Below are 13,906 nucleotides of genomic sequence, written 5' to 3'. Positions count from 1 at the left end.
ATAACGCGAAAAAACATTTCTTGACAAGCCAGAGTTAAACGACTTAAAATTTTGAGAGAAGAGACTAACGGATATTCTTGTCCTCTTAAATGGAGAGTTTTATCTGTGATTTTATCGTTGGAAAAATCTAGTTTTTTTGATATTTAATTTCAACTTAAATTCTTTTTTTTTTTAATATATCTTTATTCATTTTCAAAAATTACAACAAGTGTACAACATTCATTCAGAAATACCTTAATTCATCACTTGACATTCTTACTTGTATTACTCCAAATAAATAATTATATAAGAAACCCATCCCTCCCTCCCAGATACCAATTTGTATTACTCCAATTAAATAATTATATAAGAAGCCCACCCCTCCCGCCCATATACCAATAAATAACAATTATTAATTATTATCCTTCAGAATCCCACCCCCTTATCTTATTCAATATTTTGGTGTTTAAGATGTCTGATAAATTACAGCTTCTGATGGAACTCAGTGTGTCATCTGTACAAAATGGAACGTTTACTTGCAATACAAAATGGTCATTTTAATAGATTTAAAGATGTGTGGAGGCCAATAATAAATTATCATAATGATTAATGCTAATTTATTATTCTTTTTCCTTATATGATAATTGACAGAATGGGGGGAATGGGGGGATGGGGGATGGGTGGGTTATGATAATTTAATATATATGTGCATAATTTAATTGATTAATATACATAGGAATTATATTATTCATGTATAGATATGAGATGGGGGTGGGATATAAATCTTTTAGGTATATATTGTTATGGAATTATCAAGTGATTCCCTTAGAATAAATTGCCATTGGCCCCCAAATCTTTTTAAACTTATTATAATTACCTTGTTGCAGAGCAAATACCCTTTCCATCTTATAAATATGGCACACTGAATTCCACCAAAAAGTATAATTTAATTTAGTATAATCTTTCCAATTCCCTGTAATCTGCTGAATGGCCACCCCTTTTAAAATTAATAAAAGTTTATTATTATTAGCTGAAATTTGGCTTTTAAATCTCATTGAAGTACCAAATAATATAGTGTCATATGAAAGGGCAACATGATTTTCTAACAATGAATTAATTTGGGGCCAAATTAACTTCCAAAAGGTATTTATATAGGGATAGAAAAATATCAAATGATCCAAAGTCCCAACTTAAATTCAATGGTCCATTGTTCAATCCGATTTAGGATGATTTAGGCAACAATTTACACTTTTTCCAAGGCAGATGCATTTGTGTGTGTGTTTATGTTGATACACTTAACTGGACTTTGGGTTTTGGCCAGGTACTAGTAATCTGGATTGGCCACTGTGAGAACGGGCTACTGGGCTTGATGGACCATTGGTTTGACCCAGTAAGGCTGTTCTTATGGATAGTGCTCATGAATGTCAGATGTGACCCCTGGACTTACCTGAACTTACTTGGTTAGCATCAATTTTCAGTCTGCTAATGATAAATGATCAACCAAAAAGGAAGAAACACAACCCCATGTAAAACAACTGCATGTCTGTTAGTTTTCCATGTTAAGGTGACATCAGCCCCGTGTGGTGGTTCCTAAATAAATACCTAATCTTTACTCACCTCTGGCTATTTGGAAGGTCATTGTCCAGCCCCAGTGTCCAGCTAAAGTCAGGCCAACAAAAAGGCTGTCTTAACTTTATCTGGGCACTTACCCATGTTCCACGCTGAATATTCAGCACTGTAATCTGGGTAAGATCTGGTGCTGAATATCCCAGTATAAAAAGCCCACAGCAGCTGGCGTTCAAAAGAACACTGACCGTTGCGGACTAAGGGCTCCTTTTACTAAGGTGTGCTAGTGTTTTTAATGCATGCACAAGATTGCGTTCGCTAGCCGAAAAATTACCGCCTGCTTAAAAGGAGGCGGTAGCGGCTAGCGCGCGCTAAAACCGCTAGAGCGCCTTTGTAAAAGGAGCCCTAAATATTGACCTGAAAATGTTTGGCTGGATATCAAGATGTTAGTCAAATGTGATGTGTTAGCTAGTGTAAATGGATCTTGAATATCAACTCCAATGCTATTTCATTTGATCTTCATGTAATTGTAGCATAGTTTATAGTACTCTGAAATTCCTATCTATTATGGATGCTCTGTAGTAATAGTTAAATTCTCTTTTTTTTAGTGTCAACTAAGTTTAATGAAGAACTACCTCCACCACCTCAGGATTTACTTGATGAAATAGGTAAGAATATTGATTATTTTTTAAGATGACATACAAAATAGTTAATTAGCCCAAATGATAGTCTAAGAAATATTTAAAATATTTGTGAAGAAAATCTTTATGGAGATAATTTTTTTTCACAAATTTTACTATTTTAGCAAAGGGGACAATTTTATACAATGAGACCTTATGCTAAATTAGCACAACTTGAGTTAAAATAACTCATCTTAATAGTAGCACACTTTGATAAATTCCCCCCTAAGATCTTCAAATTATAATATATCTTACACAGTAATTTTAGGGATTCAAAGTAGAGAATGACAAGGTAACTGTTACCCGAGGCTAGCTGTGGGTAACCCGCATGAACAGGGGAAAAAAATCAACTGGTTGCCATGGGTACAGAGACAAGGCCAATCACTGCCCGTGGAGCGGTGAATGGCGTTGTCCCTGCAGTAAAGGATCTGCCGCGAGTTGCCTTCCTTCCTACCCCTCTGAGTCAGCAGCCCTCTTTGCAATTGCGTGTCCAGCAGCCCCCTTTGTGATTGCGGGTGCAGTCGCCCCCACACCCTCCACAAGTCCAGCAGTCACCCTCCCTCCCTATCATGGATTGAACAGTCCCCTACTCTCGCACCCAATGTGTTCCCCGCCACCAGCAAGAATTCCATTTATAAACAGGCCCCCCCTCCACCGGAGCTGACCCTCTGATGTCCGGGTCAGTTGGGGATCCCAGTTACCTCAACAGTCCTCCTTCCAGCTGGGCTGTTCCTTCCTGTCTTCAGCAGCTCTTGTACGCTGCACGTGGCTGACCGGGAAGCCATCTCAAGTGCTGCTGAAGACAGGAAGGAGCAGCCCAGCTGGAAGGAGGACTGGGATCCCCAGCTGACCCGGAAGGCTTGCCTCCAACGTCAGCTTTGACATTGGAGGGAAGCCTTCCTGGTTGGTTTCGGTGAAGGGGGTCATGCCCAGCTGGATGGCCCTGAAGGGAACAAGTAAGGAAGAGAGGGGATATCAATGTGGAACAAAGGAAGAAAGGGGAGAAGGAGTGCATGAGAGGGGCACGAATTTGGGACATAGGTTGGGAGGGGGACACAAACCTGGGGACACAAAGGAAAGGAGGGGGCATGAACTTGGGACATAAGGAGGGATGAAGGGAACAGAAAGGGAAAATTGTTGGATATGAGTATGTGAGTGAGAGGGAAAGAAATGGTGCACATGGGGAAAGGAAGAAAGAGGAAAATTATTGGGCATAGAGAGAGAAGAATGAGATAGAGATACATGGGGAAGAGAAAGATGAGAGGGCGAAATGGTGGTGGAGAGGGAACAGAGGGACAGATTGAAGGAGATGCAAGGGGGAGGAATGTTGGACTTAGTGATGGAGAGAGGTGTGGCATGGTGTTGGAGAGGGGTCATAGAAAGAGAAATGTTGGGCTTGGGGCTAGTGGGCAGTGGTGAAAAATGCTGCACATGATCCAGGGTATGAGAGAGGGAGAAATTTGGATGTGGCAGTAGAGGGAGTTGGAGAGATGCACCATGGATCTCTCTCTCTCTCTTTCCCCACTTCCTGTACACAGGGGAAGGGAATCATAAAATGGTGAGATGATGAAGGCAGGGAGATGGGCAAAGGGGAAATACTAGAAAGGGATGTATGGGAGACATAGAGAAGGGAGATGCTGAACATGGGGAACAATGCATACAGATAGAAGATGGATGGTGAGCATGGAGAAAGAAGAAATGTCAAATGTTCAGGAGACTTTGGCAAGTGAGTTAAGAGAAGACAAAAGAAAACAGAGACCAACATGATTTGAAGAATAAAATGACGAGACAACAAAAGGTAGAAAAATAATTTTATTTTCTATTTTGTGATTAGAATATATCCGATTTGAAATATGTATCCTGCTAGAGCTGGTGAGAATCAACTGGGTCATTTTGCTCTTAGGTGGATGTAATTACCTGAACTTTGAACTTAATTTGACAATAAAACAACATCTCAGAACATTGTTCCAAAGTACTTTTGGTTTTTTGGTTCTCTGTTTTTTTACTGTGGAAACCTTGGGCTTCTATTGTTTTTCTTCTAAGGTTAATTTTTAACCTGAAAAAAATCAGACAATACCATGTCACTCCTTTCTACCACAGACTACACTGGTTGTCAATTGAGGCTAGAGTCATTTTCAAAATTGGGTCGCTATGCTATAAAGTGTTGTTTGGCCTTACAGCTGACTACCTTATGGAACATTTCATACTTGGCTGTCCCAAAACGTTCCCAATGAATTCTGTCATTCTTTGCCTTTCCTCCTGTTAAGGACTGTCAATATAAAAGATACTTTAATGGATTCTTTTCTTTTCAGGCAGCAGTTAGAGATAAAGAAATAAGCTAGTTAATAGCTAGTGCGATGTCCTATAAACATTTTAGAAAGCTCTTGAAAATCTTCTCTTATAAGAAAAGATTTGTACTGAACAATTTTAAATTTGTAATTCCTGAGACTGTCCCAGCTTCTTTAAGTTGTAAACTGCATAGAACTGGAAGGTAATGTGGTATACAAATGATAATATAATGTAATGTTCCCATAGACCATTGGTCTCAAACTTAAACCCTTTGCAGAGCCACATTTTGGATTTGTAGATTCTTGGAGGGCTGCAGAAAAAATAGTTAATGTCTTTTTAAAGAAATGACAACTTTGCATGAGGTAAGTACCTACAAATCCAAAATGTGGATTATCTGAAATTATCAGAAGCAATTAAGGAAAGATAGTTTATAAATCTTTCCTTAATTGCATCTGATAATTTCAGCTATGCACAGCTGAAAGCAGTGCAACATGCAGAAAGTGAAAAACTATCAATATCACCTGCAAGAGACAAGATTTTGGACCAACTATTTTGAGGCCCTCGGTACTATAAAGAATGATTCTTTATGGAAAACTTGTGCCTTAAGTGTCCGGCGTCGCATCCGCAACAGCCTTCAGCTCTCACCTCCTCCAGCACCGGACATACGCACAAGCCGCACTGCCTCCAGTGGTTACCTTATGTTCTGGACTGGTGCCCACCTGACTGCTGTAACCTAACGCAAGCGCTTTCATGCGTCTGCACGCGATTGTGAGGTGGAGTGGAGAGAACAATCCTGTACAGATGCAGGAAAGCGCTTGCGTGAGGTTACAGCAGTCAGGCGGACAACGTTCCAGAATGCGACCGCCGGATACTTAAGGCGCAAGTTTTCCATAAAGAATCATTCTTTATAATACCGAGGGCCTCAAAATAGTACCTGGCGGGCCGCAAGTTTGAGGCCACTGCCATAGAAAGAAATAGATATCTAACATAGATTTAGTCTTTATAGGATAGGTTTGCTGGTTACAGAATGCACATACAAGGTAGCTGCCAGGTGGAAGATGAAATGTTGAAAAGGCAATGCCCAAGAAACCAACTATCAAAACACAAGGTTTCTTTTTGAAAATGAGATAGCGGTCCCAAGATACAAAGCATCTTCAGAACTGCAATCACCTGTAGGCTTTCATAATTGTCCTAATCATGTGTTGTTTTCAAATCGTTCATAAGGTATTATGCCATTTTATTGTTTTAAATTTTTTATTCATTTTCATATATCAACAAGTGTAACATAGAAATTTAAAAAGATCACATAAAACATACACTTGAATTCCTTTCATGTATCACTGTAAATACAATATATTATTCTGTATTTATAAACAATAATACCTAAAAATGTAAATAGTATTTTGTTATAAAAACATTTAAATTGAAACAAGTGGTTTCAGTGTTGTCTTAATTTTGTCATGGTACCAGAGATTGCTTTCAGCAGTGTTTTTATAGCATTTTAGATTTTTCAGTCTTAAAGATTTAAAAGCCACCTCTGCCCACTGTGACAGTAAATTAAATAGGCACTTGAATCATCAGGCATTTTAATTTCTGTTCTTAATTGAGTTTTAACATGAACTCACAAGGCCTGATTCTATAAACGGTGTTGTAAGTTAGGTGGCGGTAATTGATTTAATTGGCATAGTAATTGTGTTGTTAGTAACCAATTAAAAGTCGTTTTAAAAAAGTAGGCTCAGGGAGACACCTACTAGGGTAGGCATCGAAATTGCGTCTACAGCAAGGCTCCTAGTGGTGCCCAAGTTCAAAGTAGGCGTGGTTAAGGGTGGAGATGACCTTATGCGCCGCTAAGTGCGATTCTCAAAAGAACTTAGGTGTTGGCCAGTAAAACCCTGGCCTTCATTACTGGTGCCTAAGTTTTGTCATATAGGCGCCGTTAGCTGTGATTCTTTAAACAGCGCCTAAGCTTGATTGGCTCACAGCCACCACCTTTTTTTTGTAGGTGGCTGCTGATTTAGGTGCTGTTTACAGAATCTGGCCCACATTGTCTACAGATTAGTATCCAACCATTGGACCCCTGAGGAAGGCGTTTTCGCCGAAACACGGACCGTGTAGGGTCCGGTTGGATTTTTATCACTGTATTTTTTAACATTGTACTTTTTAAATTGAATTTTCATGTTTTTATATGTCAGTGTTTAATAAATTATCTCCACAACATCTGTATCCACAGTTTTTTGTTTTTGTTTTCATCTACAAATTGGCATCTTCATTCCCATAGTATCAGTTTTGCTATCAATTTCACAGTTTTCATATTTTGTTCATGTAAACAGTTCAAGACCATGGACTGGTGGAAGGCAGAGAGACTACAGGGGAGAGTGAGCAGAATCCTAAGGAAGCACCGAACTCAGCAGACCAAACAGCAAGGTAAACAATTTATGTGTTAGGTTCTGCTGTTTTACAGGTTTTATCACCAAGGATGGGCTGCAATCCAATAAATGCAATCTCCCAGGCATCCCCAAAATGCTTAGCCGAACTCTAGCAATGCTGAAAATCAATTTGTCTTTGTTTATACAGAAATTTGATTCCTTTACTTGTGTTTGCGGGACAGCAATCATGTTTTTCTAGTGTATCATTCTGGAAGGACAGGTAATATCCTCATGCTTATGAACTTTGCAGGAATCCATTTCAGCTTTTGAATTCCTCCTCTTTCATTAGAGGACTCTGCTGCCCCCTTTAGTTTTTACTTCTGTTCATGAGCCAGAACGAGTCTTTTTGATTTGCTCTGTATATTTCTTTATTTTTTTTTTCAGTCCCTCTACGGTTTTCGTTCGTGAATTTTTGACAACTTTTGGTGCTTGGAGCTCCCCTCGTCGAGGGTTCAGCTCTGCCTCCGTGGAGAAGAAGCAGACCGAGGTCTGCAACTGACAGGTCAATCCCTCTGTATTACCTGTTGGCCAGTGTGCAGAAAATTTTCTGGAGCTCGGTATCCGTTCCCATTGTAGCATTGCTTGGTTACTGCGTTGCAAGTGCTTGAGCGTAGGCTGTCAGGCATCCATAGGGAGCTCTGCAGGGTGCCAGATGTGTTTCACCTCCCCCATTTTCATGTCCATGGAGGTTCAAGGATCAGTCAGACACTGGTTCAACTGGCAGCCCAAAGATTCAGCATTGGAGCAATAATCCATTTGAGACAATGATTTCTTCTCCAAGATACAGCTACCTTAGTTGTTGAGGCAGGCTGCAGCACATTTCCAGCACAGGTGAGTAAGGTATGTTGCAGCCTCTGAGGAAAATCAGGGAGGTCTTTAAAACCATTTTTGCAGGTTTTTGCCCCTTCCCTTAGGGGCAAAATCACAAAATTGTTGGGGGGGGGGTTCATTTTAGTTACAGTGTTTTGGAGCTGATTTATAGTGCCAAAATGCTACCGCAGCAGTATCTTGGATTTCCCCCCTTTTTTTAAGTTCTCCAGAACCTTCAGATTACCTAATTTTGCCTCAAAACTGGCAGGTTCTCAAGCTCTTTTACCCCCTAATTCATGCCAAGTTTGTGCTGGATGGGCGCCTAAAGAGCGTTCTTACCCAGTGCAGCGCAGCGTTCTTACCCAGTGCAGCGCAGTGCAGGGCAGGAGCGGTTGACTTAGCCTCCCCTTTGCTCTCTAAGTCTGAAGAACAATCAGGGGTCCATTGGTTAGTTAGGAGTAAATCCCTTCCAGAGTGTCCCCCCCCCCCACCTCCCTGATCACTGTAGGAGCTATAGAAAGTGTTTTATCACCCCTTGTTGCTGATTGGCTGTAACTAGCTGAATTAGTAAAACGGAGGTAGGAGTCAAGGAATTAAAAGCATCAGCTTCCTTCCTAGGGCCTGCCATATTCTTATCTTCACAGCACTGCCTGCACCTGTCTGTCTCCCTAAACTTTGGGAAGGTTTCATTTCGTTAAGCCTTTTATACAAGCACCTAGGGTTCTAGGCAGGAATAGGAAATTGTCTAAGGATCTAAGATCAAGGAGTGCCAGTGCATCTAATCAAAGGGCAGATATGCTTCATTAGTTTCTTTTTTTCCGCCAATACCTTGCAGTTCTAGGCATATTTCAAAAGGATGAGATTCTGGTCATATCCAGAAGATTACAGGGAAGTTATTGGTTGGAACATTTATAATCTGGTGATGGAGTAAGGTCATTGATTGTATCAGGAGTTTGTCTTGACATATTTCTTGAACAACCTGGTTTATATTTCCCTCCTGAAGGTTTTGTAGTTTGGTGCTGTAGTGGCAGGAGTGCTCCAATCTTCACATAGCTGCTAAATTAAGTTGAATGGGACTCTGGTGGGTTGGTCTCGCGGCGTGTTTTAAGGTTTCAGACTTGTTAAAAGCCGCTGGAGTGTTCGTGCAGTTGCGTGTGTGTGTGTGGACGGAAGCTTCTCCTCTGACGCAACCGGAAGTTGCATCAGAGGAGAAGCTTCTGCCCATACACGCACGCGACTGCACGAACGCTCTGGCGGCTTTCAACAAGTCTGAAACCTTAAAACACGCCTTGAAGGTAAGTGGGAGGAAGGGAGATAGATAAATTCGGGTGGTTAGGTAGGAAGGAGGGAGGGGGCCGCGTGTGGTCAGTGACCGTGCGCGTTCCTTCCCTTAACTGCGGGGACAAGGCTATTTACCGCTCCACGGGGCTGTGGATGGTCTTGTCCTCGTACCTGCGGTGAGCACCTTTCCCCCCTTCACCGCTTTCGCGGGTTATCCGCGGCTACTCACGGCTAGCCACGGGTAACATTCACCGTGTCATTCTCTATTCCATAGTTAGCCCCATCCTACTACTTATCATTTCTATAGTGCTGCTAGACGTATGCAGCACTATGCATTAAACATGTAAGAGAGAACCCCTGCTAAATAGAACTTACAATCTAATTGAAATAGACAAACAGGACAAATAGGGGTTAGGGAAGTTCTCACAGAGGAATGCTCTGGATTGCCCTGGGAACCAACTGATCTAGCACTAGTGCTGTAGGTGCAACTTGCATACCAAATACAGAAGGAGGGCATGTTATAATGCTAAAAATGATAAACTACATTGTTTTTCTTTCAGTAAAGTGCACTCTACTCTGGATGAAAGACTATTAGAAGGCATTACATGGAGTGAATCTCTTCAAGAGGATCATCCCTCTGTTAGGTTGTACTGTATAATAATAATAAGAAAGCTATTTATTTATTTATTTTGGGATTTAAAATGTATTTGTTTGTTTGGATTTATTTTCCTCCCTCCTTCTTGAAGAAAGTCATTCAGGGCAATGTACAAGATCAATCTGGATGTAGTTTATATTGCATAGTTTATGGTTTTTCATAATTCATTTAATTTACATGACACCCTTACCCAAGACCTGATACAATAATAGTTTACAGAGAACTTAGTACAAAAACAACTACAATATTGAAGTTGAAGGTCGCCTGCTCAGCTTAGCTGGACCTGTGCTGCTATCTTGCACTGAATTAACAAGCCTGTAATAATAATCTTCATGCTGTAGCCCACACAGAAACCAAACTATCTGGGATGAATGGCAGAACCTCTTCTACATCAGAAAAGTAGAGAATAGGCCGTCATCTCCACTGTCTTTGAGAGAAAACATAGTTTTGAAACTAAATGATAATGGGACGAATTTGATAAATCTGTGCCCACTTTCTTTAAACTTGGCCAAACAGCTTCCTTCCAAGCCAAAAGAACCAGGATGAAAGTTTCTTGTTAATCATGAGACATGCTGGAGGTAATAAGTCTAGTCAAGGACACCCTAAGTTGGGCAGATGGAATCAGGTGAAGCAGGCACATTGTTGCCTTCATTGAGGTTATCACAGTAGAGAGTGAAGTCAAAGTAGTCAATTTAAAAGAATTCCAAGCATGCATAGGTATGACAGTCGATCTTTCTGAGAAAGCTCCCAAGAGCTCAATCCAAAGCAGGAACAGCACACTAGGACTAGGGGGCATTCAAATCCACTTTTCTGTATGGATCGCCAGGTATTCATAAAAGCATGGGAGAGTTACCCCAGACTCCAATTCCAGTTTCCAGTATTCTTGCACTTCCAGATGCCTCAAACCACAGCCACCACGTTTAGTGTGCCACGGCTTGACAAAGTTTGTGAGCCACTGCTTTAAGTCATGCACTAACATGCTACGTTTACGCACTACATATACACCTGCCTTTTGCACAGCACAAGAGATGGTGCCCAGATGCTATTGTAGAATTCGTACTCAACACACTTCATTGTAATACCCAAAGTTCAGTGACTAATAAAATTACCCCCAATATGAACAAGTGAGATTTTCTCATCAAATTTTTCTCATTAAAGGGAAAACAGCCTGAAAGCCCAAAACACAGGTGAGCTGAAGAACGGAAAAGAGAAAAATAGTATCAGGCTGGAGTGCGATAACACAGACAGCGGTGCAAAGAATATTTCAGGTATTTCACTGAATTGTTAAGAGGGTAATGTAGCTACTTTTTCTGCATTACACGTGTAGTGGGATGTTTTACAGCCGCAGAAAATTATTTTAGCTTATTTGATTTAAAAATTAGATGATAAATCATTTACCCTCAAACATATTTTCTTTCTTTTCATTGAGCACTCATAAGTGCTCACTTCCTACAAAGACAAAAGCTAATAAAACAGTTACTGTGTGAACTTAGGGGGCTAATATTAAGCCTGCAGCAGTACAGCCACTGCAGAAAAAAACAAAACACTAGTTATTCAGTCCTGGTTTCCAGATACCAACTAACACTAAATATTCAGGACTCTGCGCTGATCACTAGTGATGCTTCATAAGTGCTAACCCGATAACTTCTGGCTCCATCCAAGCTCTGCTTATGAATCACCACAGCATTGGCTACATAGGCCCTGATTCTATAAAAGGACTCAAATTCTAGGCATCATTGAGCGCAATTGTTAATTATCCACTAGGCGCAGTTTCTAGAATCATGCTTAGCGGCGTCTTAGGCACCGGTAGGCGTTGAAACCTTAGATGCACTCCCATTTATGCCAAGGCTTTCTTGGCTTCAAAATAGTAGGCGCCTACCAGCTAGTTAATTTTTTTAATTGTTTTAAATTGCTTTTTAATGACACTTTTCAATTATCAGTGCCGATTAAACATAATTGAATAATTAAGTTAAGCGCCTAGATAGGCTAAGTGTACCAATCTAGGCGCTTAACTTTAGGTGTTTTTTAAAGAATCAGGGCCATAGTGCTGAGGCTGTCAGAGAGAATATTCAACGGCATTAACTGGATTGTGCCGCTGAATATTCTGCTGTCTGGCACTTTTCTGGTTAGCAGCATCTGCTAATCAGATAAATGTCTTTTGAATATTAGCCAGTACAAACCTATTTAAGAACATAAGAACATAAGCAGTGCCTCCGCCGGGTCAGACCATAGGTCCATCCTGCCAGGCAGTCCGCTCCCGCGGCAGCCCAAACAGGTCACGACCTGTCTGAATCACCAGAAGGGGCTCCCTTGCCACCTTGGTTTCCCATTGAGTCCTATCTTCCCATCGTAGTCCTAACCCTCCGGTCTTGCACATGCACGACCTGTTGGATTTCTGTTTGTAAATCTTTATTCATTTTTTTTGTGTTACAACAAGTGTTACAAATAAACTCAATAGAAACTTAAATACACACTTGACTAACTCATATATTAATATCAAGTTTAACATTAATATAATAATCCCCTGTCCCACCCTCCTTCCCAACCAATAATACATAAATCAATTTTATTGTACATTTTTTAAATATTAATTTAGTATGTAATAATCAAAATTGAACAGCCCACCCCATTCCCCTCTTTACAATTATCTTATCATGGGAAAAGTTCATTAGAGAAATAATGTTAACGGTCTTCAGATATTTCCAATTTTTATTTATAGGAAAAATTATCTTTCTTTACAAAAATCAGTTAATGGTCCCCATATTTTTTGAAATTTATTCATGTATCCTTTGTGTGTTGCAATAGCGAGTTCCATTTTGTATATGTGGCATACCGAATTCCACCAAAACATATAATTCAATCTATCATGTTGTTTCCAATTGGATGTAATTTGTTGTATTGCAATTCCAGTTAAAATAAATAAAAGTTTGTTATTACTAGATGAAATTTGGCTTTTTGCTCTCATGGTTGTTCCAAATAATATAGTATCATATGTCAAGGCTACCGGATTTTCTAACAATCTGTTAATTTGGGGCCAAATTGATTTCCAGAATGATAGGATAAATGGACAAAAGAATAAAAGATGATCTAGTGTCCCAATTTCAATATGACAGTGCCAGCATCTATTAGATCTTGAACTATCTATTTTTTGTAAACGAGTAGGGGTCCAAAAAGCTCTATGAAGAAGAAAAAACCAAGTTTGTCTCATGGATGCTGACACCGTACATTTTAGCCTCCAAGACCAAAGTCGTGGCCATTGAGATGCACTAATTTGGTGTTTTATCTCAATGCTCCAAATGTCTCTAAGACCATTTTTTGGTTTTTTATTTATATATCCGGATATTAATTTATACCACTGTGCGGCTTTGTGACCTATTGAGTCCATCTGGAAACATAAGAATTCCAAACTGTGATATTTAGCGAGATCTTTCCATTCAGGGAACCCTTCCTGAATAGATTGCTTCAATTGCAACCATTTAAAATATTGTGTTTTATTGAGACCAAATTTTTGTTGCAATTGTGAAAACTCCAGCAATTTATCATTTTTAATTACATCATCCAGAGTGCGGATGCCTGCTATCATCCAATGTTTCCAGATGACTTTAAAACCGCCAATTTTGATCTTGGGGTTTAGCCATATAGTTTGGTTGGTTGATTTACTAATTGGAATTTGAGTAAGATTACTTATGTATTTTAGAGTTTTCCAGGTATCCATAAATATTTTATGATCTTTGTATAACCTTGGCATCTTGATACTAACTACATGATTAAGACGTAATGGAAATATAAGCCTCCATTCTAGCCAAAACCAGTCTGGAATATTATCTGTGGGTTCTGGGAGGATCCAATACATACCATGACGTAAGATATAGGCTTGATGATACCTATAAAAGTTGGGAAAATTTACCCCTCCCTCCTTAATTGGTTTTTGTAATGACGCTAGAGCAATTCTTGGTTTTTTATTAAGCCATATAAATTTTGTCAAAGTCCTATTTATTTTTGTATAAAACGAATCTTGAAAGAAAACTGGTATCATCCCCATTTGGTAACATACTACAGGTAAAATCATCATTTTTACCGTTTGTACTCTTCCCCACCAAGATAAATGCAAAGGATTCCATTGCTCGCACATTTCTGTTACTTTTTGTAATAAGCATTTTTCATTAATTTTCATTGTTTCATCTACTGTTTTTGTTATCAAAATTCCAAGATATTTAATA

At 39.7% G+C, this 13,906-nt stretch overlaps 1 protein-coding gene across 6 annotated transcripts in view; it reads left to right on the top strand.

Annotated features, from left to right (window-relative positions):
• TEX14 (testis expressed 14, intercellular bridge forming factor) overlaps positions 1-13,906 on the top strand; it is a 311,576-nt gene that overhangs the window by 266,275 nt on the left and 31,395 nt on the right. For 5 of the 6 annotated variants that reach the window (XM_033922951.1, XM_033922948.1, XM_033922949.1 and 2 more), the window contains 4 exons: positions 2,154-2,213; positions 6,845-6,938; positions 9,592-9,675; positions 10,845-10,954. In XM_033922951.1, coding sequence (XP_033778842.1) covers positions 2,154-2,213; positions 6,845-6,938; positions 9,592-9,675; positions 10,845-10,954 — 348 coding nt within the window. The remainder of the gene's footprint in view (positions 1-2,153; positions 2,214-6,844; positions 6,939-9,591; positions 9,676-10,844; positions 10,955-13,906) is intronic. The other variant, XM_033922947.1, reaches the window with a different exon arrangement.

Source organism: Geotrypetes seraphini, chromosome 15 (assembly GCF_902459505.1).
Source record: "Geotrypetes seraphini chromosome 15, aGeoSer1.1, whole genome shotgun sequence".
NCBI lineage: Eukaryota > Metazoa > Chordata > Amphibia > Gymnophiona > Dermophiidae > Geotrypetes > Geotrypetes seraphini.
This window is presented reverse-complemented; position numbering and strand designations above follow the sequence as displayed.